The sequence below is a fragment of the Nannobrachium achirus genome (genome assembly GCF_963921795.1).
Source record: "Nannobrachium achirus genome assembly, chromosome: 5".
Classification (NCBI taxonomy): domain Eukaryota; kingdom Metazoa; phylum Chordata; class Actinopteri; order Myctophiformes; family Myctophidae; genus Nannobrachium; species Nannobrachium achirus.
The window spans coordinates 51902000-51927619 of NC_137814.1; the positions used below are offsets into that span (position 1 = coordinate 51902000).

At 41.8% G+C, this 25620-nt stretch overlaps 2 protein-coding genes across 3 annotated transcripts in view; one reads left to right on the forward strand and one right to left on the reverse strand.

The window, feature by feature from the left end:
- Positions 1 to 6601, forward strand: part of pitrm1 (pitrilysin metallopeptidase 1) — a 29246-nt gene extending 22645 nt beyond the window's left edge. For both annotated transcript variants that reach the window (XM_080725182.1, XM_080725183.1), the window contains exons 21-27: positions 864 to 984; positions 1635 to 1691; positions 1927 to 2039; positions 2811 to 2936; positions 3827 to 3972; positions 5107 to 5209; positions 5847 to 6601. In XM_080725182.1, coding sequence (XP_080581308.1) covers positions 864 to 984; positions 1635 to 1691; positions 1927 to 2039; positions 2811 to 2936; positions 3827 to 3972; positions 5107 to 5209; positions 5847 to 5940 — 760 coding nt within the window. In that variant the 3' untranslated portion in view covers positions 5941 to 6601. The remainder of the gene's footprint in view (positions 1 to 863; positions 985 to 1634; positions 1692 to 1926; positions 2040 to 2810; positions 2937 to 3826; positions 3973 to 5106; positions 5210 to 5846) is intronic.
- A 1820-nt stretch (positions 6602 to 8421) lies between these two features.
- Positions 8422 to 25620, reverse strand: part of LOC308285156 (ATP-dependent 6-phosphofructokinase, platelet type-like) — a gene marked incomplete at both ends in the record, with an annotated part of 91539 nt that continues 74340 nt past the window's right edge. The window contains 10 exons of the mRNA XM_080725873.1: positions 8422 to 8563; positions 9579 to 9684; positions 10467 to 10566; positions 11230 to 11341; positions 12698 to 12759; positions 16989 to 17153; positions 18830 to 18982; positions 21704 to 21856; positions 24271 to 24358; positions 25112 to 25182. Coding sequence (XP_080581999.1) covers positions 8422 to 8563; positions 9579 to 9684; positions 10467 to 10566; positions 11230 to 11341; positions 12698 to 12759; positions 16989 to 17153; positions 18830 to 18982; positions 21704 to 21856; positions 24271 to 24358; positions 25112 to 25182 — 1152 coding nt within the window. The remainder of the gene's footprint in view (positions 8564 to 9578; positions 9685 to 10466; positions 10567 to 11229; positions 11342 to 12697; positions 12760 to 16988; positions 17154 to 18829; positions 18983 to 21703; positions 21857 to 24270; positions 24359 to 25111; positions 25183 to 25620) is intronic.

Here is a 25620-nt window from a genome sequence, read left to right on the forward strand (position 1 = left end):
AGACTTGACAGCACTATCATCTGTGTAGGTTGGATTAATGTGTATTTTCATATATTTAACCGCTTGAACTGTCAATACCTACTACTACTAGCTTGCTCTTCTTTTCCCTCTACACCAAACCTCTGTGCCAAAAAATAGACGATCTACAAGCTCACAACGCCTCGCAGCGCGAGGCGTTGTGAGCTTGTAGATCTGCTATTTTTTGGCTAATGTTCCACTAAGAATAGGGATGCTAGGGTTCAAGTGATCAAACATGATCACACAAAGATTTGGCTGACCCCCTGTAGTAACTCTGAGGTAGGGCTGTCACAATTATTACATAATCGTCTAATCACAATTATTTGACATAATCGTGATTATTTTTCATAATCGTCATAATCGTTTCCATGTTGAAAAATGTTCATATATTTAAAAAAAAGTCAAAAATAGTGGAAATAGCGGATCTACAAGCTCACAACGCGTCGCATCGCGGCGCGTTGTGAGCTTGTAGATCGGCTATTTCCACTATCAAAGTTATTTTTTAAGTAATAAGTTGTCAAATATGTCAGTCATTTCTTTGTATATTTAGGTTATGTATCATATCTGCCATGTACAACTTCAAAGCCTAAAAGCCAAACAGAAATGTAATCATCAACGACAAAAACACAATTAAATCGTTAATCGCCAATTATTTGGGTGACAATTAATCGTCATGTAAAATGTCATATCGTGACAGCCCTACTCTGAGGACCCCCTGTTGAAGACCTCTGGTTTAGACACATTCCTGTTATGTGTTATGTGGATTGTATAGCATATTGTTCATATTGTGCATTTTTATATATATAATATAATCAACAGGAATATCTATTTTTCTGTTCATGTAGATGTGCAGTCAATGCGACGCCTCATAAAATGTCTGCTGCAGCAGGACAGTTGGATCACTTCATAAAAGACGTCGGCACCAACAGGAAAGCTCACAAAGCTGTCAGACCTCATCTCGTCAAGGTATGGTCTAACTTTAGACTCTAAACCTGAGGGTCCAAATCACAGATATAAAAAGCTAGATGCCTCATTCGCCTCTGCAGTTCATTGGAGTGACGTGCAAAAATTGTAGTCCGGACTTCCTGGAAAAACGAAGGGACTGCTGCCAGTCAAGTGACTACTGGCAAATCACAGCGCGTCTTTTCCGGGACTTATCCAAGGACTACAATTCAATTCAAAAGAGCCAGTTCCGAAAAGACCCTTCCCCACCTGCCTCTGATTGGCCTAGCAAATTCCATATGTGTGACGCACGTGGAAGCGATGCACACAGATTCCCTTGGTCCCTCGATGCATATGCACCAGAGCCGAAGGAGGCGTCTACCTTTCTATGTCTATGGTCCAAATGGTTCCCTATCTTCTCTGTTCAAATGTCTAGCTACGACAACGCAGCTCGTATAATCCACTCTAGTCCCTCACAATGCTGATAACCTGTGTCTTGATTGGCTGAGAGGGAATGTAATGTAATGTTCTAACATGGATACAGATGTACAAAAGGACTTTGTAACTTCTAAGTATAATTAGTGCGGTTGCTATTGGCAACACACTATTGTTCTAGATCTGAGAACAGCAGAATATGCTGCAATTGATTCACGTTCATTATTTTAATTTCTCAGAAACCTCTAGACCCTTCAGTTGAACCAGGAGTGTCAGCCTGCAGGAAACTCGTCTCTGTAAGTCCAAGAGAGATACACGTATTGTCAATTCATGAATTGCAATGAGTTCTTTTCGCATATCCTTTTAGATAGATAAACCCATTTAGACCTGAAGCCAATTCTAAAAATGATATGTATTTGGCTGCGGACTCACATCTCCAAATACTTTTGTTATATATCCTCATTGAATCATGAAGCCAGTGTTTGATTAACCCAGAATTCCTTCCCACCAACAACATGTGACTCCCTGCAGGAACCCTCGTACGAGCCTTGTCAGATGAAGACCTTCTATCCACTTCCCTTCCCTGTTAACTTTGTCAGCGAGTGCATACGCACCGTACCCTACACCCACCAGGACTATGCCAGGTAACTGTGCTTTATGTACCTGTACATGTTAATACAGCACAGTGGGATTGCTTCTTACTGGATTATGTTTTGGCTAAGTTTTTACTTGAAGACTTTTGATTGGATGATTTTCCCATATGACTTTTTGATTCTCAGTATGAATAACTGAATGGATGAATTCATTTTAATTTTCATGTCTCAAAAAGACCCATCACTTAGGGGATTATAAGACACCAAACATGAATAAACAATACCACATTCACCTACTGGAGACTGCACAAAAATAAGAATAAAGAATAATTGAAAAGAAAGAAAGAAAAGTATGTAATTTGATTGGATGACTTCTCTGTATTTGTAATGCATCACTTATAATAATAATAATAATATCTTGCATTTTTATAGCGCTTTTCTGAGTACCCAAAGACGCTTTACATGGGGGGCAAGAGAGAACTAAGAATAAACAACTTTATTAGGGGAAAAACACTAAGACTAAGGAATGAAAACATTAAAGATAATAAGGACAGGTGGAATGAGTTAGATGGAAAAAGAAATATGGAAGAGGTGGGTTTCGAGGGCGGTCTTTAAAGTTATCAGTATGACATTTTATTGCATCACGTTTCAGTACGTCATTCGATTGGCTGACATTTCTTCGGCATGATGAGTACGAGCCCATGATGAAGGGGCTGAGTCATTTTGGCTGAATCTAATTACAGGGAGATGGATTTATATTTCTGTAACACTCAGATTAATATCTCTCTCTCTCTCTCTGCTCATGACCTTGTCTCCGGTCAGCCTGTGCATCCTGGCCAGGATGATGACGGCCAAGTTCCTCCACGGTGAGATCAGAGAGAAGGGCGGAGCCTATGGAGGCGGGGCCAGAATGGGAGGGGGCGGTCTCTTCTCCTTCTACTCATATAGGTAGGTTGTGTCATGATGTCATATCATCGTATAGTCTTTAAATTGTCACTTCAGAAATGTGCAGATACCCTCTATACACTTACAGTATACTGTATGTTGGTTTGTTTACTGTTGAGTGAGAAAACAATGTTTCACATTTAGCTAAACATCTTTGGGACCCCACAATATAATTTGGGGACCCCCCTGGTCAGTGGTGTGATATGGATTTTTGAAGTGGTGGCCCTCTAAATTCATGACGTCACATGCACGTCACGTGCGTGCACGTGCACGCGCATGTGTGCACACATGCCTGCCGCTCGGTGCTAATACTGTATAACACAAAATGTTTAATCTAATTATATTTCTTATTATTATTTAGTTACATTGTTAATTTGTTGTTTTTATTTTAGTTTCAATTAATGTATTTTCCTTTAGGCTTTATATAAAATAACTTTACGTAGACATTATAGACTCACCCACACACAGTAAAGTCTGCTAGCTCCTTTCGGAACCTCTCCCGAGTCCCTCCGCTATGCAGCTTTGACAAAATGAGTGAGGAGCTGCATAGCGGAGGGAGACGAGAGGTTCCGAAAGGAGCTAAAAGTCTGCAAAGAATGCTAGGCGAACGTATATGCTGGCCGCATATAAGTGTAAATGAGCCTGCCTACCAGAGTATTGTTAATGCAAAACAGACAGGTAGGGAATTGAAGTGTTGACCGAGCTGTCGAGCCGTCACACAACTTGACGAAGTGTGTGCATGTCTGGCGCGCGTGTGTACGGCTTGATAAGTGTGGGCTTGTCGAGCCCAACAGAGCCCACGGCATCTCACCCCTGCCCCTGGGGGTCCTGACCCACAGGTTGAGAACCACTGCTCTATGGGACCATAACCTGACTCCTCCTATCTCCCCCAGAGACCCCAACTCAGTGCAGACCCTGTCAGCTTTCCGTAGGGGTGTGGACTGGGCCAAGGCGGGCCACTTCTCCCAGCAGGACATCGATGAGGCCAAGCTGTCCGTCTTCTCGGCCGTAGACGCTCCCGTGGCTCCATCAGCCAAAGGTCAATCAGTAGTGATTTATTTTGGCTTTGTGAGGCTATAGTAGTGGTGAGCGATATGTCTCCACGATATGCCTTTTGGGATATCGTATATATATTGTGATACAATGAGGGAGCCTCATAAAAAATCCTGTTGAATTGTTAATACAGAGATTCATTGCAGAATTCGTTTAAATCTGTATTTTGGTGTAAATCAGTAGTTCTCAAACTTTACAATGTCAATTAAGGTCTCCCCTTAACTCTGACAGTATACAAATGAAACCAAATGGACCCGTTAGGATCCATTTGGTTTCATTTGTATACTGACAGAGTTACATAATTGTATGGGTCAATTTAGACCTCCCAAAAAGGATCTTTTTCTTTTAGTTTTTTTACCTTGTAGGTGGTTGTACTTGAAGAATAACCACAAAAACCAACATGAAACATCCATATCGCCCACCCCTAGGCTATAGTACAGTGGTTTTCAACCTTCTTCACATCAAGGTCATTTATTTATTCAGCATTTGAGCCGCAGACCACCATTTAATGAGATTTAGCTCAGACCCAAAATATTTTGTTATCGTTGGATAGGTCTGCAATTCCATGCTGTATAGATGTTTGTGCCATAGGAGATGACCGGCAAACGTTGACCAAAATAGCAATTCTTCTACATTCTCTAATTGTGGAGACTTCTTGTAAATAAATTAAGTAATGCATGGTGTTTAACAATGATTTAACTCTTAAGAGTTAAAATCTAGAAGGGTCCATTTGGTTACCAACACTCCCATAATTTTGCTGGGGACAACCTGGAACCCCCTCAAGGACCACTGTTGGTCCCCGGACCACTGGTTGAGAACCTCTGCTGTAGTATGTTCAGAGAATGGTTTTAACGCTGAAACTGAGGTTTGTATTTTTTTTAAATAAAAATAAAAACTTCAGAGAACAGTACAAGTATAGTCAATACAATTGAAATTTAGTAGAGTACAAGTACAGTTAAACACCGTGCCTAAAAGGAACTCCCAAATAAGACCTTTTACGGTCCCAAATAAGACCTTTTACGGTCTGTTCAAGACCTTAGTCCTAAAATGAAAAGAAGTTGTTCCTCTAGTAGTCTAAAAGTGTGATTTTCTTTCTCCATTACATGCCCTCCTGTTCCAGGTATGGGTCGTTTCCTGAGTGGTGTAACAGATGAGATGAAACAGGCCTACAGGGAGAGGCTTTTCAGTGTAACTGACAAGGACCTGGTGGAAGTGGCTGAAAGGTAATATATTATACCTCAACCTTTCTTTCTTTCTATCTATGAGCTTCTCTCTTAACACTTATGTTGCAATGATTTTTTCTCTTCAATGTCTTGCGTTGCCATGGTTACCATAGACTTCCATGTAATTGTGCAATTGTGTAAAAAGTGCACGCCCATGCCTAGATGATGCACCACGTGTGTAGATGCTGTTCACAGCTTTCAAAAAAAAAAATCCGCTTGGAAATCCGTTCAGGCATTCATGATTTATCAGCCATTATGTTTTCTTCCGATGTAAACAAACATGGCTGCCATGTTTGAAAGAATGAGTTGGTATGGGGGTTAAACATGCAATTTCGCGATCGCGATCATGCCTAATACATTTCTGGAGGTCCAAAAAAACTTTTTGAAAAAAAAAAATGATTTTTTTTTTTTTTTCTTTTTTTCAAAAACGGCCCAAACTCGGGAAACTCGGGGTTGGCACAGCGGTAGTACCAATACAAACTCGGGGAAACTCGGGGTTGGCACCATATGTGTTAATAAGAAGAAATGGAATATTGGAACTGACAATATTTTGTGGTGTTGCTGCTCGGCAGAAAATCCGATATACTGTATAGAATGCAAATTGATTGTAATCGATTTTATCGTTATATTCTTCCAGGTATCTTGGTGTTGGCCAGATGACGTGTGGCGTAGCCATTTTGGGACCAGAGAATGAGACCATTAGCAAAGACCCTTCATGGCTTGTAAAATAACGTTATTATCCTTAGGTATTTTGTTAATTAAACCCCCCCACTATGTACTACCATAGACTGTTGTTTCATATTCAATTCATGCTTAAATATGAATCATTGGAAAACTTTCTGTGGAAAGCTCCTAGTGCTGTTAAAGCTGACTGACCTAAATCTGAACATTTATTATACTGTACAACAGTGTAACACAGATTTATCTAGAGAGATTGTTTAAAGGAAAACTTTATTTTTTTTTTTACAACAAGGGTTCATATCTTAGATTGTAATTCGATAAAAGACAAGATGAGTGTTAAAACATTTCTATCATTTTAGCAATTTTAATGACATTGATTTCAGTGGTTGGGGCATGCGTGGAAGTAGCTAAATATGTATTTTTAGATACAATAAGCCCATTCCCAAGATGCACAACAATCTTTCATGGGCAGATGTTACTTATGGGGGCTAGTACCGGTAGTGTTACTGTAAATAGTAATAAAGAAATTGCCGGCTTATTGTATCTGAAAAGACACATTTAGGCACTTGCACGCATCAAAGTCATTAAAATCGCTAAAACGATAGAAAGAAGTAAATGAAAACATTTTAACACTTTTCTTTTCTCTAATTACAATCTAAAATATGAACCCTTGTTGTAAAAAAAAAAACAAAGTTGTCCTTTAATGTTGGACATGACCTCAACCTACTTCTAGATTTATATTTTGACATTGTATTTATGAAAAGGTGACCATTAAATTGTCATGAAATACATTTCATTGTTTCTTTGTGTATCACCGACTCTACAGTACACAGCTGGCATGATTAGCCAACAAGGCGTACGTCTCATGATCCACATAGTATTTCCCCCACTGGTACCTTAATGACAAACAGACGCTGAAACGTTTCATAATTGTCATCCCAATAAATGCTTTAATATTCTATGACAAGAGCACTTACATCACACACCGTTGCCACACTGAAACATTTAATATTGCATAACACCACCTCCACCTCACCGCCAAACTACAGTAACAACAGGAACCTACTTTTGGGGTGAATTACCCTGTTTTAAAATACTACACACGTAAAGTCCAAGGTTGATACATAATAATAATATGTCAACATGAAACACATACTCACTTAAGCGGGTGATAGCAAACACACGCACGCACGCGCACACAGACAGACAGACAGACAGACAGACAGACAGACAGACAGCCTCTTCCTTCTCTTCCTAAAGCCTTTAATAGAACAAGTTTATTTCCTAAGTTAACCACGGTCCATCCAGCAAAGAAAGGGACAGTTTAGCACAGCGGTTCTCAAAGTGTATTCCAGGGACTCTGTGGGTTCCTTTAAGGCAGTGGTTCTCCACCTTTTCAGGCTGCGACCCCCTAAAATAATCATATTTTAACTGGGGATCCCCCACCCTGACGAGCACAAAGAGTTGAGGAATTACATTTTCTATAACACGGTTCTATTGTGAAACTAGCTGATCTACATGCGTTGCGAGGCGTTGAGAGCCGTTGTGAGCATGTAGATCAGTTATTTTCAAAATTTCTGCCTCTAATATTTGACAATTTGGCCAATGTTTAATTTGTCATTTGTTTTAGAAGTATTAAAAAGTCCTTAAATTGTCACTTTAGAAATGTGCAGATACCCTCTATACACTTGGTTGTTTACTGTTGTGTGAGAGAACAATGTTGCACATTAAGTTAATCATCTGGGGAACCCTCAAAATAATTTGGAGACCCCCCTGGGGGTCCTGACCCCTAGTCCTGACCCACAGGTTGGGAAACACTGCTTTAAGGGGGTCTAAATTGACACATACAAGTCTGTAACTCTTGACGGTGTACAAATGGAACCAAATGAACCCTAACGTGTTCATTTGGTTCCATTTGTACACTGTCAGAGTTAAGGACATTTTAAAGTTTGAGAAACACGTGTGTAGCAGATGGTTAATTTCCCTTGCATCCGGATAAACTGTTATCGTACGGCTTTCATCAAACTATCTTCCTGGCACGATGTGCCTCTCCTACATAAGCAGCTTTTGGGAATACAATAACAATGGTACTGAAAGTGCTGTAAAGATCAACAGAGAGCTCAGTGCTTTTACTCCACCGTACTGAAGCGCTAGCTGTAGCCTCAGGGCGTTCACACGGCATAGTGGACGATATAAGTTAGCCAGCTAGCTTTTAAAATAAACCAAAAGTATACTTTAACATCAAACAGTTTTTTATGTAATAGTTCTACATCACTGGCAGGCTTTATACTGTAGCAAAATCTATTGTTATTTTGGCCAGGGGGGGGACTAGAAAATACAAAGTTATCGGTGCTTATTTCACTAAGATAGCTGGCTAGCTCACTGATGCTAGTTGTACTGTAGCACGACTGAGGCTAAGCATAAGATTAGATAAACCTTATTGATTTCCCCCGGAAGGGAAATTGAGGCTACGTCCTGTTCTTGGAACATGGGTTGGAGTGTGACATGGCAGGGGGCTGACTGGTTTTGGTTCAGATGGAGTTCTCGTGCGGGATGCGGGCCACGTGCTCCAGCTGGCCGGAGTCGGACACGTCGTAGCTGGTCTTGTACTTGGCCAAGATCTTCATCAGAGGACGGAGCTTCAGCCACCACTGTTCCTTAGGGACCCTGTGACTGGAACGAGTGAACAGAACCACACGTAGAGAAGAATAAGAACATTTCCCCTTGCCAAACAGTGCCAAAACAACGGTATTCAAGTGTCAAAATCACTACCAAAATGTAGAATTTGTGCAACAAGTTGCCATGTGACTGTTTAGCAACAGTGGAAAGGTGACCAGTTTTTCAGCTTCTATCAGACATATAATTCTCCAAATGTCTGTCTGTCTGTCTGTCTGTTTCTCCTCTGTGGCTGGAGCAATTGATCTGAAGCTTACTTTGGTGTCTGCCTGAGTGTCTGGCCCTGTTACAGCGCCACCAGGTGGCGGGTTTGAGTAAAACACATTTTGGACAGTACTCCTACAGATTTTGTCCAAAAATCATGCAGATCGGTACACAGCATCTTTATAGCCATTACACAAAACGGGTATTTCTTACATTGATGCTCCTATATATTATCATGCAAGCACCAGTTAACGTTACTTTCCATCCCTCATATACTGTGTGCACAGTGCACTGCACACCCCATAACCCACACACTGCACATCATTTCGGAGTTCATATCTTCGAACGGGTAAGGGTTAGTTTTCTATATAATTAGTGTGGTTGCTATAGGCAACACACTACTTGTTCTCGATCCGAGATTCTTTTGCCAGCAAAGTGAACCTGCTTTGTGTTAACATTTGCACAACAGAAACGTGAAGCTTTTGGTCATGCTTCACACACTGTTGTCATCACAATATATAATATAAATGGTAAGACGGCATTCATTTCCCAGTGTCAGTGCAACCAATTTTCCAGAATTGCACCTTTCTTTGTATTTCATGTTATGTCTTAGTTTTGACAGTAATATATATTTGAATTTGTATTTCATGTTATGTCTTAGTTGTAATGTACAGTATGACACTGACAAGACAACGGCAAACACCCTGCCAGCCTGTGTCCCTCCAGTATACTGCTGTCAAAGCACAAATGCTTTAAAACAAATGAAAAAGAAAAGAAAATCCTTTACTAAAAAAGAATACTGTCTTACACAAAGTCGGTCTCCTGTTTGAGCTGAACCAGAGGTTGGAAGTCCATGGCCCTTTTACGCATTCCCAGCAAGCAGCAGGTGTCTTCAGAGTTAGCGAACACTTTCCCTGTAAGGTGGAGCAACATGGAAGGGAGGTAGGATTTACACACACAGTACTGCAGTGTACACATACTGTAGGCCTGGACACATTTATACCCATGATGGACGTGATACCACACAGAATGCACTGTTCACAAAGACTAGAATGACATTAACTTTATATCAATATCAAGACAGTCAGGTTTGCCTTACACAACTTAACACGATGACAAATGTGTAGACGCTGACACAGACCATATTATGCACAACGTTAAGGGTTCACAGCAATTATTACTCACAGCCGCCTTAGAACAGTGGTTTTCAACTGTTTTCATATCAAGGTCCATTATTTATTCTGCATTTAAGCCACGGACCATCATTTGATCACATAACAAAACGTAGAATATTTGGTTATCGTTGGATACGATTTTGTGCACAATTCCATGCAGTATTGATGTAATGTGACAGGCAAAACGTTGATCAAAATATCAATTCTTCTACATTCTCTAATTGTGTTGAATTCTTGTAAATTCAGTAAGGCAGATGTTTAACAATAATTTAACTCTTGAGAGCCAGAAATTAAAACAAATGAACCTGTTGGGGTCAATTTGGTTTCATTTTACACTGAAGCGTTAAAGACCTACTGTATAAGGGTCCATTTGGTTACCAACTCTCCATCGTTTTCCTGGGGACCACCTAGAACCCCCTCTAGGACCACTGGTGGTCCCTGGACTACTGGTTGAAAACCACTGCCTTAATGTATATCATTGTTTAACTGTTAGAATGTTAATGTTAATTGGGCTGATGTACCTTGTTTGCAATTGTCCTTGAGCTGTCGAGTGATCCACTGCATGGCCTTGGCAGCTACCTTGGTCCCAAAGTTCCTGTCAAACGGGGACGGCGCACCGCCCTGTGGAGGATATTAAAGGAATAATAATCAATTCATTGATGGACAGAATTACAATTTACAATTTAAGAAAATCATTAAGTATACAGATTCACATCTGTAAGAAAGTGTGTGCGTGCGTGGGTATGTGTGTGCGTGCATGTGTATATTAGGGATGGGAAGATATGAACATTTCATTACGCATTGTGAGCTTATAGATCTTTTACTAGCCTCGGAAACCCAGGCTTATTTTGGCGGCCGGAATAAAAATAAGCCTGGGCAAGCCCCCCTAGAACTGTGCTGGGTCATGACATTTTAATTGTATAAATACATGTAGCCGTTCAGATATCCTATTTTACATCGGTATTGTTCATGTGAACTGGTTTGTTTAGGCTTATCCACTATAATTATAAAATCGCTATGATTTATCACTCATTTTCCACCGCTGATCACTTCCTCATTTACTCAAAGCGGACAGCAGCAGGAGTCATGTCCCCCTCCACGCCATTTCGAGACGCCGCAGGACCCGGCGAGATCCGCCGGGCAGCATAGAATTGATCCTAGTGCATGGAGGAGGACGATATCACGATAAATTATATCTCTGTGTTTTTCATCACGATATTTAATAATATCGCTTATTGTCCCATCCCTAGTGTATATATAATATGTATGCATGTCATACTGTACCTGCTGCATGTGTCCAAGGACATTCTTCCTGCAGTCGAACACACCGCGTCCCTCCTCAGAGTACAGCTGGTAGATGAAGTCTGTGGTGAAGTTCTCATTGCAGTTCTCATTCCTGTGACAAAACACAAACTGGCTTTTTAGTGTGGTATAATCAGCGGTGAAACGATTAATTGAAAAAAGCAGTGATGTAGTCTCTCAAAACGACCTAATATGTTGTCACTGTCGGGCAGAAACCTTATGTCCAAGTTTCAAATTTGTAATTTTTGAAGCAGTAAAGTACTGCTTCATTATATGGCCATCGCACCATCGAACACAGCTGATCTACAAGCACACAACACCTCGCACCAAGATCGGCTGTTTTCACTAGTTTAAATCATTTTAAAAATGATAAATACAAAACAAACGGTTTTGGACATACAAGGTTTCCACCCGACAACGACGATGTGCTATTTACAACTTCACCAACAAGTGGATGTTTATGTTGACTGCTAGTCAACATAAACTATTACGCAATGCTGTCTGTTCCGATAACCGATAACGAGTGATGAGCATTCATCATCTATTTATTTATTTACTTCATTAGTTAACCTGGTTAGAAGAATTGCACAGATTATGCACAGATTAATCAAATGACTGAATAAACAGACAGATGAATCAAATATGAAAATAACTGCTACATAACTGCCAGCTAGACATAATATATAATTGTGTGTATCTGGCTAGAATAATAAGACTACCGATGCCTATATCTTACTGTAACACATGCATGCACACACAGAGCAATGTCACCTACATGCTGTTCATAACACCACATTATGTCCTACATTCACAGCTCTCTGTCCTGCTGGGAGTGCTTTCCAGAGTGCGATGACATAAAGGGCGACAATAGACACCAACGATCACATTAAAAAAAGGATCCTGCAGCCAGGGAAGCTAGTTATTAAATGTTAGCTAAAGGATGTCATAGCTGATTATTATACTGTTTCCATGCAGTTTATGTCTGTCTGGTAAAACTCTAGTGACTCACACAAAACACACACATACCCGCCTCCGCGCACGCACGCACACACGCACACGCAGAACAGAACAGAAGGTCAGAGAAGTACGTCACCAGATGTCAAGGAAGCGTCACAGTGTAGTCATCTAAGAAAGGAAAAAAACAAACTCTCTCTCTCTAGACATTTAGGGAACGACCTTCATCAGAAAATGTCAAAGAAACCGCAATCACGATGCAACGAAACCATCGACAAACACCTACCACAAAGTTTATTTAATTCAGCATTATGAACCAAATCTATCCTCGCCCGCTCTTATCTTTTCACTCATCTGCTTCCCCTGCCTCAACCTTGTTACTTAATGTCCAAAGTGGTGTTCTATTAATAAACCAGATAAAGAACAGGTCTCGCACCTGTATCGACACTAGGAACACAAGCCACGATACGTAAAGAAACCAAACAACAGCTCTCACCTCAGAACCAAACCTCTCTGAATGGTCGTCTTCATCTTCTCAGTTAGATGCTCCACATTTGCCTGAAACGCAGCGAGGGAGGGAGAGAGAGAGAGGGAGGGAGAGAGAGAGAGAGAGAGAGAGAGAGAGAGAGACAGAGACAGGGAGACACAGACAGAGAGAGAGACACACACACACAGAGATGGGGAGCAAGAGAGACAGACAGAGAAAGCGGCCGAGAGAGAGAGAGGGGGACAGAGACAGAGAGAAGGAGATTACGTCACATTACGCAGGTTGATGTTGTCTCTGTCTGTAACCTACACGAGACACCGGCCCCCTCAATCTTTGGGACAGGCTGCAGGCTGACCATTATGACCACTAGGGGGCACTCATTGTAAATGAATATACATAAGTTAAAACTGAGGCCTAATTACAGTGCATCCATCCATCCATCTTCAACCGCTTATCCGGAATCCGGTCGCGGGGGTAACAGTTCCAACTGAGACTTCCTGATTTCCTTATCCCGAGCAACTTCTTCCACTCCCTCCCAGGGAGTATACCGAGGCGTTCCCAAGCCAGTTTGGAGATGTAATCCTTCCACCTGGTCTTTGGTCTGCCACGGTGTCTCCTCCCAGTGGGACGTGCATCGAGCACCTTCCTAGGAAGGCGCTCGGGGGGCATCCGTATTAGATGCCCGCCCCGAACCACCTAAGCTGACTCCTTTCCAAGTGTAGGAGCAGCGGTTCTACTCCAAGTCTCTCTCGGTTGACTGAACTTCTCACCCTATCTCTAAGGGAGCCACCCGTCTGAGGAAACCCATTTTGGCCGCTTTCACCCGCGACCTTATACTTTCGGTCATGACCCACACTTCATGACCATATAGGTGAGAGTAGGAACGAAGATTGCCTGGTAGACAGAGAGTTTTGCCTTTTTTCTTCACAACAGTGTGATTTAGCGACTGCAAAACCGCTCCTGCTGCTCCGATTCTCCGGCTGATCTCCTTCTCCTAATTACAGTGCAGTGTTGTGTTATAAATGCAATACTATGAACCTAATGATGTTTTACCCTTTTGTAATACGACTCACTGAGAAACATTAGATCCAACTACTTGTAGGATACATTACAACAGTGGTTCTCAACCAGTGGTCCTTGAGGGGGTTCCAGGTGGTCCCCAGCTACATGATGGGAGAGTTGGCAACCAAATGGACCCTTATTAGATCTTGAACTCTCGAGAGTGTAAAATGAAACCAAATGGACCTGGAAGTTAAATTATTGTTAAACACCATGCATTACTTAATTTACAAGAAGTCTACCTCAATTAGAGAATGTAGAAGAATTGTTATTTTGATCAACGTTTTGACACTTATCTCTCCTATGGTACCAACATCAATACAGCATGGAATTTAATAATGTTGACAAAATCTTATGTTTTGGGTCAGAGAGGCTAAATTTCATCAAATGGTGGTCTGTGGCTCAAATGCTGTATAAATAATGGTCCTTGATATGAAAAGGGTTGAAAACCACTGACTTATAGGATATATTACAATAACTAATCAATGGTTGAATGCCCTACCGGTATGTGCAGCCGTGATGTGCTGTGCCTCTGTCAGTGTGAATGTGAGTATGGACAAACCACTAACTCAATCATAGATTTAAAAAAAAAAATGTAAATGCAATGAGAACGACACCTTCTCATGCAACTTTACAATCCCATGACATTTGTGTCAATCATGGAAGGAATGAAGCAGCTCTGTGAGTTATTAATAAATCCATTACACGTGCTGCTATGATCTAGGTCAGTGGTTTCACAATTTCTGCCTCTAATATTTGACAATTTGGCCAATGCTTAATTTGTCATTTTAGAGATATTAAAAGGTCCTTTTATTGTCACGTAAGAAATGTGCAGATACCCTCTATACACTTTATGTGGGTTTGTTTACTGTTGAGTGACAAAACAATGTTGCACATTAAGTTAATCATCTGGGGACCGCCCAAAATAAACTGGCGACCCCCCTGGGGGTCCCAACCCGCAGGTTGAGACCCACTGATCTAGGTCACCTGCTCACATATACACCGACAAAGACTGTCAGTGAATGGCAAGGTTGGCAACTATTGGTTGGTCAGTTCAGTTATTCGGTTAATGATCTTAGTACATATCTTAGTCTAACATATCTATTTCTCTATATAATTTAAATCTGTTTATCAGCAAAACATGTTGCACATAATGAGGAATTGTGTTTGCCCATATTCACGCTAGAGTTAATATACAGTACTATTGTAGTGCATTATACATTGATGCCTTGCATGCTAAATGGTACTGATGGTATTGTGATGTGATCAATGGATGTAAGGCATCGTTTGCTCAGATCTGCATGTCTGCTGTGGTTTCAGTCTAGTAATATGCAGGATACCCACGGCTCCACCTGGCTAAATCTATGCTAAGCTGCGGGGAGCATTGGCGAGTCCAAACTGATGAGAGCGATTTTCCACGCACTTGGGAGACCTCGTATGCACTGATACAGTTCTGATAGATTGAAAGCTCAAAGTGAAGTCAAACACTGCACAATCCAAGTGTGTAGACTCTTGTCAATCTAGCGATATCAAATGGATGTACTTAAGCATCCACAAACACACACACACACACACACACACACACACACACACACACACACACACACACACACACACACACACACACACACACACACACACACACACACACACTATGTGATCAAAGACAACGAGTAACCTAATAAAGAGTAGATTAGGTTCTCTCATCCATCGATCAAATCAAATCCCATCCAACAGTGCTTGGATGGGATGTGCCCTTCCGGAACCTTCTACTGTACCAGTGGTGGAAAAAGTACTCACATATTTTACTTAAGTAAAAGTATAGATACTGCAATATAGAAATACTCTGTTACAAGTAAATGTCCAGAATTCAAAATGTACTTGAGTAAAAGTATGAAAGTGTTGGCATCAAAATGTACTTAAAGTACCAAAAGTAAAAGTACAAAATGTTTGAAAATAGCAGATCTACAAGCTCACAACGCGTCTCGATGCGACACACTGTGAGCTTTTAGATTGGCTATTTTCAATACTAAAGTGGTTCACGTATGTCTTATAATATTGTTGTTATTTATATCTGCAAAGTAACAAGTAACTAAAGTTTTCAAATAAATATAGTGGAGTAAAAGTACAATATTTGGATCCGATATGTAGTGGAGTAGAAGTAAAAGTATTGGAAATTGGAAATATTCAAGTGAAGTACAAATACCTAAAAACTTTACTTAAGTACAGTACTTAAGTAAATGTACTTAGTTACTTTACACCACTGTACTGTACTTCCTTCTTTCGGATCAGGGTTGATTCTTTCTGATTTTCGCAGCTGTCTCCTCTTAGGGGTGGGCATCTGGGCGATATGGTGATAATTATCGTTGAGACGATACAATGTCTCCACGATATGCCTTTTCAGAGGTATCGTATATATCGTGATACAATGAGGGAGCCTTATAAAAAAATCACACCCGTGTGAACTGAGCGGTGGTTTACCCACCAACCCCTAACTGTACTGTATACTGTACTCTACTGTACCTAACTGTACTGTACTGTACATATTCTGTGTTCTATATCTATGAATTCGATGTGTTCTAGATCTATGAATTATGTCACCTCCCCCCCGCCCCCCCCCCCCCCCCCCCCCAGGCTAGTCTCGACAGCACCCTCTTACCCACCAACCCCTCCCCCCTTCCCCCCTGTGTGTGTGTGTGTGTGCCTGGCCTGGCCTGGCCTGAAAACAGCGCCCCTCCCTTAACATGTGTGGTCATAAAAGGTACTACACCACTTGAGGCTACATACAGACCCACCCACCCACCCACATACAAACATACAAACATACCTACACACACGGCCACGCTATGGAGACGGTGTGACCACCGCTCAAAAATCCTGTTGAATTGTTAATACAGAGATTCATTGCAGAATCTAACTTAAACTTGCATTTTGGTCTAAATCAGTAGTTCTCAAACTTTAAAATGTTAAGGTCTCCACTTAACTCTGACAGTATACAAATTACGGGTCCATTTGGTTTAATTTGTATACTGTCAGAGTTAAGTACTTGTAAAGTTCAATTTAGACGTCCCAAACGGCCCTAACGTGAAAAAGAATTGTGTTAAAATTGTGTATCGTGATACAGCTTGGGAAAATATCGTGATATTGTATTTTTCCATATCGCCCACCCCTATCTCCTCTCTCTCTCCTTGGCCTGAGTGCTTTGTCCACCGCTGTGAACAGCAACAGTGTAACGTCTCACCTGCAGCTCCCGGATGTCAAAGGGTTCTTCGTGGATGTAGACAGCGTCGGCGCCTGCAGCCAGCCCCCCCACACTGGCCAGGTAGCCACAGTAGCCTCCCATGGTCTCAATGATGAAGACACGCCGCTTCGTACCGCTGGCTGACTGCTTGATGCGGTCACAGGTCTGTGCACGCACACACACGACATACACACATGCACGCACGCATGCAGACACACACACACACACACAAACACAAACGCATGTGTGCGCACACACATATACAGGAATATATACACACAGACACAAACAGATCCGCATGTATAGTATACACATCAAAGGAAGCCATAAGCACACAAACAGTGGCACATACAGTACACACACACACACACACACACACACACACACACACACACACACACACACACACACACACACACACACACACACACACATACTCATCATTAATCAACATAATGGTAGATTTTCCCATATGTTTGGCATGCATGTGAAAACATTCTTTTGTAAAAACACTTTTTTTTAATAAAACTGACAGCATCAAACATGCTGCTATCTTTTACATGCTACATGCAGACCTGGGTCCAATAAAGAATTCTTTGCCTTTGTTTACAGTTTGAGGGACCAGAGGGGCGGGGTTTAGCACATTAATTAATATTGAATTGACAGTTATCTACCCGAAAATGTTTTGTTTAGTTTTATTTAAAAATGTCCCACATTTGGTACCACAAACAACATGAGACGACATGACAATGTGTCATAACTGTGTCATATTCTGCAGAAATAGCAGAACCACAAGCTCGCTACGCGTTGTAAGCTTGTGGATCGGCTACTCTCAGCAAAGATTTTTGGTGTCAGAGTGAAAAAAGGACCCTGGTCAATAAAGGGTATTGGGTTTAAGTGGTTAAAGAAGTTTACCCACGAGACAGATAAAGCTTTCACAAAGCGCTGCTTGCAATACATCTAACCAGAGAAATATTAACACTCACATTCATGCAGTGTATAGGAACCGGCTCATTACCTCTGTTTCTACTGTATGTAAATAATATGTACTACAGCATGTACTGTAGCATCATTTAGTAACTCCTTAACTTTGCGTTTTCCTTTTTTCATTTTGCTTTGATTCTTTTTTTTTTTTACATTTCACAGGTGAGGTAAAGCAACTAACACTAATATCAAGATACATTTATTATTTTTTATTGATCTGAACCAGTGTTTCTCAAATGGAGGTACGTGTATCCCTATGGGTACACAGAGGTACTACAGAGAGTACTTGAGAGAACATGGAACATTTCTATTGTATGTTATGTTTAATGATAAAACATTGACCAATGTATTTGAACGTGCTGCTCTGTATAGCTTTAAAACAAATTAAGTACACATGTTAGTACTAATACTGAATAGAAAACAGCCTACTTACTTTTATTTTCAACATATTGACATTGACAAACTGGACATTTGATGTCAGTATTTTCTAGTCAAAATGTCGTTGTCGATAAAAAGGGGATAATTGGATTCAGAAAGCCCAAAAGGTTTGAGAACCTACGATCTAAACAACGTAACGTAAGATTAAGAGTAGTAGCGCAAACCCAACCTCTTGAAGACAGTTGCTGGCCATGAAGTGAGCTGAGATCAATGTGTAGAAAATAGAGCGCTGTTTAGAGCTATCTTTGGCACCAAAAAAAAAAGAGCACGGTCTCGAAACTTCACTCTGTGTAAAGCTTTGGCGAAGGGAGCTACAGTGTGTGAGCTGTGAGGCTCCATTTTCTATATATTGATCCAAAGTAAACATTTATTTTAAATTTCTCAGTACTGTACCGTAGTGTCCATGACGACTACCTTACCTCCACGATGGCATTGATCGAGGTGTCGGCCCCGATGGTGAGGTCAGTGCCGGGGACATTGTTACTAATGGTGGCGGGCACTATGACCATGGGGACGCAGAACTCCTCGTGGTACTTCCGGAGCTCGTACAGCTGCAGCAGACACTCAAAGGCCTGACGGTGACGGCCAAGCGGTTAGACCCACCAGGGGGCGCACTACACAGAGAGCCTTAAGCCTCTATCAGAGTCCAGGGTGAAGAGCTATTCACTTCACCGCGTTGTAGTTTCCTAGCTATCACCTAGGCTTTGTTATGTATTTCTAGGTGATAGCTAGAAAACTACACCGCGGTGAAGTGAATAGCTCTTCACCCTGGACTCTGATAGAGGCTTTACATTACAGTGCTATTTTTTGCTGGAAGGGGATGTGTTACGGTGCTGTGTGTGCGGGGGAGGCTACAATGTTAGGCAGGGCGTCTAAAAAGAAGTCTGAAGTGGCTCCCTCGGCTTGTGTCCTTGGCTGCGTTTGGAACAAGGGCATATAGTATCCGCATAGGGCAAGGGCATATAGTATCATACTGTATATATGCTTGCAAGTTGAGGCGAAATAGGAAGAGACTTCAAGAGAATGTTCATTATGAACGGCGGCTGTTTTCCCCCCCTGCTGATACCAAAAACAATTATGCTCCAAGGAATGGGGTTTTGCCGAACTTTACACTTTAATGTATTATCTCAATAAACAAGTCTTCTTTCAATCACCATGATATGCGTTTTGTTAAATTAGGGTCCCACATATTTTAAAATGATAATGATGATAAAATAGCATATGCCTAGCTTGATTGACAAGCTCCCAAAACAATAGCATGTATTGACCCACCCCCCGCTCTGTCCCAACCAATAGAATTCTGGTCCCATTTCCATTTTCAGGACAGGATCATCCTGGGTACAATATGACTTCCGCTTGGTTCCAAGATTTCTAGCGGAAGTGCTGCGTTTAACAGAAGTTACGTCATGCGATGTGGGATTGTAGCTCTTAATAGGTGTAACATCGCCTGAATCAATGCTTTTGTTAAAGGCCTCTCTCTGCTTTTCTGCACCAGAAAGTAACTTTCTTAATCAATATTGACTGGTGAATGTCTGTTTTTCACTGCAGCCATAGTGGAGAACACTTCAAAAGGCTCTAGTGAGACACAATAAGCCCTTACTCCTTCCATTTGTCCACGGCTCAACCTCTCAACCCAGTGTGAGCAGTACGGAAACAGGGAAAGGAAGCCACTGCAGCTCATTAAGACACAGCCCTGTAACATGTATAGTGCCTGCTGTGTGCGTGTGACTCTCTCCGTGTGATAGAGGGCTTTGGCTTCCCATTGGCCGCGAGGAGACATGAGGGGCAGGGCTGTCAACCTGACTGGCGGTGATAAAGGTGATGAACGCTGGAGCTATGTGGAACGCCACTCCACTAGCTTTGAAGCACATGCACCTTTGGCTGTTTTCGCACCTCGCTAACAAAACCTGCTGAGTATATCACAGCTTGAATTAACAGCAGTTACCGACCTGGTTGATGCATAGCTAAGGGTCCATCCATTGTGTGGCCTGATGAGTAGCTTAGTAGGAGTGAGAAGTTCTGTCTGAAGCAGTCAAACGAGTTGGATAACAGTGTGGCTGATAATGAACTAATTAAATTACAGAGGTGGCTGCGAGTTAAATGCATAATTATGACAACACTAAAGTTCCCCCATTTTGCAAGTAAATATAGACCTACATATTAACGAGACGATCGCTCACGTGCGCACAACCGCTCCCTATCTAAAAAATCCACCCACTGGCACTACTGACATTTCCATTTTTGTCCTGGAGCTTGAGTGGTAGTACATGTCATCATGTCAGGCATGCAGACAATGCTCAAAACAAGATGGAGGAGCCTTGGTCTGGTTCAAACCAACAATGATATGAATGACAAGTTAGTATTTACATTTATACATGAAAACAGGTTAGTGATGTTCTAATGAATAGTTAAGCTACTTAAAGGAAATCATGTTTAGATTCTCGGTCATTTTATCCAATCGGTAACATTGGATGAAATGGTTTAGATTGAGAATCTAACCCATTTGGATGAATATACAAAATTAACTTGAATAATGGCTGAAAGCTGGGTCAGTGGAATTGGACTAATGGAATTGTTATTGTAGCACTACCTTCACAACATGCAAACTAGACCCCTTTAGATTTAAAGGGGAAGTGTGTTGATGCTGTGTTGTATTGTACCAGACCATCCACCAGTCATATGCTGTTTACCAAACACACACACACGTTGCATGGGTCATTCGCAGGCCAAACATGCCACAGAACATCACTGCATGCCTCTAACACTTACCTGGGACACATGCTGACCTGCTAGCCCGTCTCCAACATTAACCAGCAAGAACAATCTAGACGTGTTCTGTCTGTGTGTACTCCAATATGCAAACACTGTCTTATTAGCTGAAGGATTAAATGTGTCTGAGTGCATTGTCCATGCTGCGGTGTCTTTTATCACCTCGCCCGAAGGCTAAGCTCTTATTCAGTGATTGTATATGCCACAAGTAGCTCGATGATCTTGGACATAAACTGAATTGCAAAACAGTTTTGAGAGTGAAACGTGTTGTCTGATCGAATCTGATCATTAGCAAGTCAGCTGGCTCTAATCTATTCATCTATCCTCAGTTTAGTTTACCTTACATTCCTTTGTCAATGCACGATTCAGAACCAGACTAGGACTTGTTCTGCATGGTTAATGTCAGGTGACAAGCACCAATCAGCAAAGCCCCAGATCTAACCCGGCTGGGTGGTGTGTGTCTGTGTCTGTGTGTGTGTGCACAGACACACACACGCAAACCACACTCTCCCAGCCACACTTACATCAGTAATGGCGTTCAGAGCAGTATCTGCACCAATGCTGAGGTCTGTACCAGGTATATTGTTGGAGACCGTAGCCGGCACCATAACCATAGGAACACAGAACTCGCTATGTTTGTCCCGCAAGTCGGAAAGCTCCATTAGTCCAAGGTAGGCCTGCAGCAGTGAGGCAGAGCCACGAGGGTTTGTCAGAAGGTATGGGACATTATAGAGCTTATATAATCACTTGAAATGCCTGCAACGTACTAGTATATTTAATTTCGATTGCCGGTAAATTTCATACCATCAATATCACACCACCCCACCTTGTCAGAATATCTGCATTGTTATGCCATCACGTAAGTGTGAATGCATAGCGACACTTTACCAGTAAGGTGAGAACAATCACATGTTAGTAATGCTCGTGATCTATGTTAAATGTTTATCCCAGCAATGCACTGGTATTCCATTGGAAACACAGCTTACATTGGGGGAGACCGTGTAGGAGTTAAATAGACTTGGGGTTGCAGATTGTAAGGGCAGTGAGTGACAGGTTGAGGGAGGGGCGGTGCCAGGCGCTCATAGCCTGTGATGTCCTACAGATGCTACTATTGACCCATGTACAGTGTTCACGTTGCCATCATGCATAGTTGTTTACATGACCAATAGATGAAGGCAAGGCGATGATCAGGATTATAATCCAGTCTAATATCTATGATGTACTTAGAATATCAGTCCCAAGGCTATGCAAGTTTAGAGAACATTGACTATCTTTGGCTGACGATAGAGGAACGACGTGAGATAGATAAACTGTATATGGGAGAAGTGTTGTGGAGAGAGGAGCAGTGTGTTTTGTAGTGATGTGTCGTTCATGAGTGATTCTTTCATAAGAATCAAATCATTAGCAAGACTCGTGAACGATTCGTTCAAATCCCTGAAATGTGTCGTTCACACTTTCACCCCCTCCCCCTAATAGCCCCCGGCACACAGGACGGGAGGGCGGGCTGTACTCGCGACGTAATAAAAACGCTCCCGCGATAGTGTTTTTCACGGGGAGATATGAACGGTGAACGTGAACGAATCGCTTGACTGGATCATTACCGTGAACGTGAACGAATTCACTGAAATGAAAGGGATTGCCCATCACTAGTGTTTTGATGCTAGAGGAGAAAGAGAACACTGACAGGGTGTGGGAGTGGGAGGGGCACAGTGGGTGGGTGGGGCCATGGGGAGGGAGCCAGGCCTATCACAGTGGGTGGGTGGGGCCATAGGGAGGGAGCCAGGCCTATCACAGTGGGTGGGTGGGGCCATAGGGAGGGAGCCAGGCCTATCACAGTGGGTGGGTGGGGCCATAGGGAGGGAGCCAGGCCTATCACAGTGGGTGGGTGGGGCCATGGGGAGGGAGCCAGGCCTATCACAGTGGGTGGGTGGGGCCATGGGGAGGGAGCCAGGCCTATCAGAGTGGGTGGGTGGGGCCATAGGGAGGGAGCCAGGCCTATCCCAGTGGGTGGGTGGGGCCATAGGGAGGGAGCCAGGCCTATCACGACGGACGCTGAGACACAGAAAGGAGTTGCTCATGGGCAGCTCCACACAGACAGACAGACAGGGATGGGTCAAACACTGGGAGAGAACCCATGTTATGATTTATGAAACTATCTAGGATTGTAACTAGATGTATATGGAACTGAATGATATGAATGTGATGAATAAACATGTACAAATGAAATGGGTTATAATAATACGACCTAGTGAAAATGGATGAAAAAGGATTTAAATACGATACACAATACGATGATACCATATAACAGTGTTTCTCAGTTGGGGTAATCGGACCCCTAGTTGTGGATTCAAGCGGTCCATGAAATAATGAAAATATATATTTGAAAAAGATCCCATGGCCTTTGCAGATATATTGTATTTGCTCAAATAGTGACTTGAGCTCTATTTAAACTATTTAAACGGCAGACTGTAATAGGCCTTTATTTTAGACAGGCTTGTATTAAAGGTAAACTAATGCCTTCTGTAAGTACATTGGGGGGGGGGGGGGGGGGGGGGGTCAGGGGTCCAGTACCCCAAAAAGGTTGAGAACCACTGTCATATGTTATAATAATAACATATATGAAACAACATTTGTAAAAAATTAAAAACTAGAGTATTCAATAATAATTTAGATAGTTTGCCTCTGAATACCCCAGACCAGTGGTCCTTGAGGGGTTTCCAGGTGGTCCCCAGCTAAATGATGTAGAGTTGGTAACCAAATGGACCCTTCTAGATCTATAACCCATACAGGTCCATTTGGTTTCATTTTATGCTCTCAAGAGTTAAATTATTGTTAAACATCTGCAACATATTTTCCGATGAGGGTCCACAGCCAAATACATATTAATTTGGGGGTCCTTGATTTGAAAAGGTTTGAGAACCACTGGTGTAGCCTGTGGTGGCCGGGACAGCCATGGGGGACACAGAGCAAACCAGAAATCTCCTTATATATAATGCTAATTAATGGTAATTAAATAACATTATGAACTACTTGCACTATGCTTAATGATTAACTGCAGGAAAAGCAGGCTGAACTATGTTTGTTAACATACCTCAAAGCCGCCAATGACGAGTAGAGCATTGATGTTGTGTGTCCTCATCTGTTTAGCTATGTCATTCGCATGCTTGGCAGGAAGAGTTCTACGATATGGAAGGTCAAAGATATCAACACTCAACTGTGCTAAAATTTAAAAAGCAAAACACAAAATGTGAACAATGACAGTGTCTTGAAGTCAGCAAGACAATTAAGTACTACAATACAGGCTTCATAAAAAAAAGGTATTTATGAATTGATTGTGGGCTCGCTTTAGTTGTCCCATCCACTTTTTTTGGCACCTAAAACTAGTCTTTTGTTTTTGAGCAACACATTTCGTTCAAACTTCAACTTGTTCAGCTTTACACAGTTATCTTAGCTTGTATTTTATTTCGTTACCAATTTCTTACAATTTTCTTACCATTTTTTTCTACCATACACATTTTTTCAAGTATCCCTCATTTTTGGCACTTAAAACTAGTCGACATTCTTTGAGCTACAAATTTCATTCAAACTTCAACTTGCATATTATGGTAATATAAATGGTATGATGCTATATATTCTACACCTGTGCATGTTGCCACGGAATTCGGATGTGTATATTTTTGCTGCCCATAATATACTTTGTCAATACATTTTCAATAAGCGTCCCACGAAGCTTGGCCAATGTGACCCTGGGCGTACAAACAGACAGATGTGAGTGCTCTGAGTCTTGGGACAAACAGACACAGATGGATGTAGGAGTGGCTAGCACCACTAATAAAATAAAATAAAATAAAATAAAATAAAATAAAATAAACCACAAAACCAGATGATGAGTTAGAACAGTGATTGGGTCAGCACTCAGCACAACACCATACCTCTTTGTCCCCAGCAGGGAGCCTCCCAGGCCGGTCCAGCCACCTACATCCACCCATTTCATCTCCTGGATCTGTTATGGACAGAAAAACATCTGAACAACTCAAACTGTATTGCAGTGGAGCCAGTTGTCGTAGATCACAATCCTCACTCAGGGGAGATCCCTCAGGGTAGCGTGAGAGAGAGAGCCATTTAGCAGACCCTATTAATCCAGAGCGACTTGCAATAAGCAAGGTAATAAATCACAATGCATCAACATCAATACATCAAATGCATAGAAATAGTAATCTAAGAAAAAAAGGTAGGTAGACCAAGCACCTTTATAAAGTCCCAGAACATAAAAGCATAAAAATGCTATCTAAATTACACATAGACATGAAGATCGAGAGATCAGGACAGAGTGAAAGGAAGACAGAGAGAGGAAATTAAATAATGTCCGTAGCGTGGCCAAGCGGTCTAAGCAGAGCCTTGTATTAGAGAGTTCTGCCAATGCGTGGTCAGAAACGGTGCC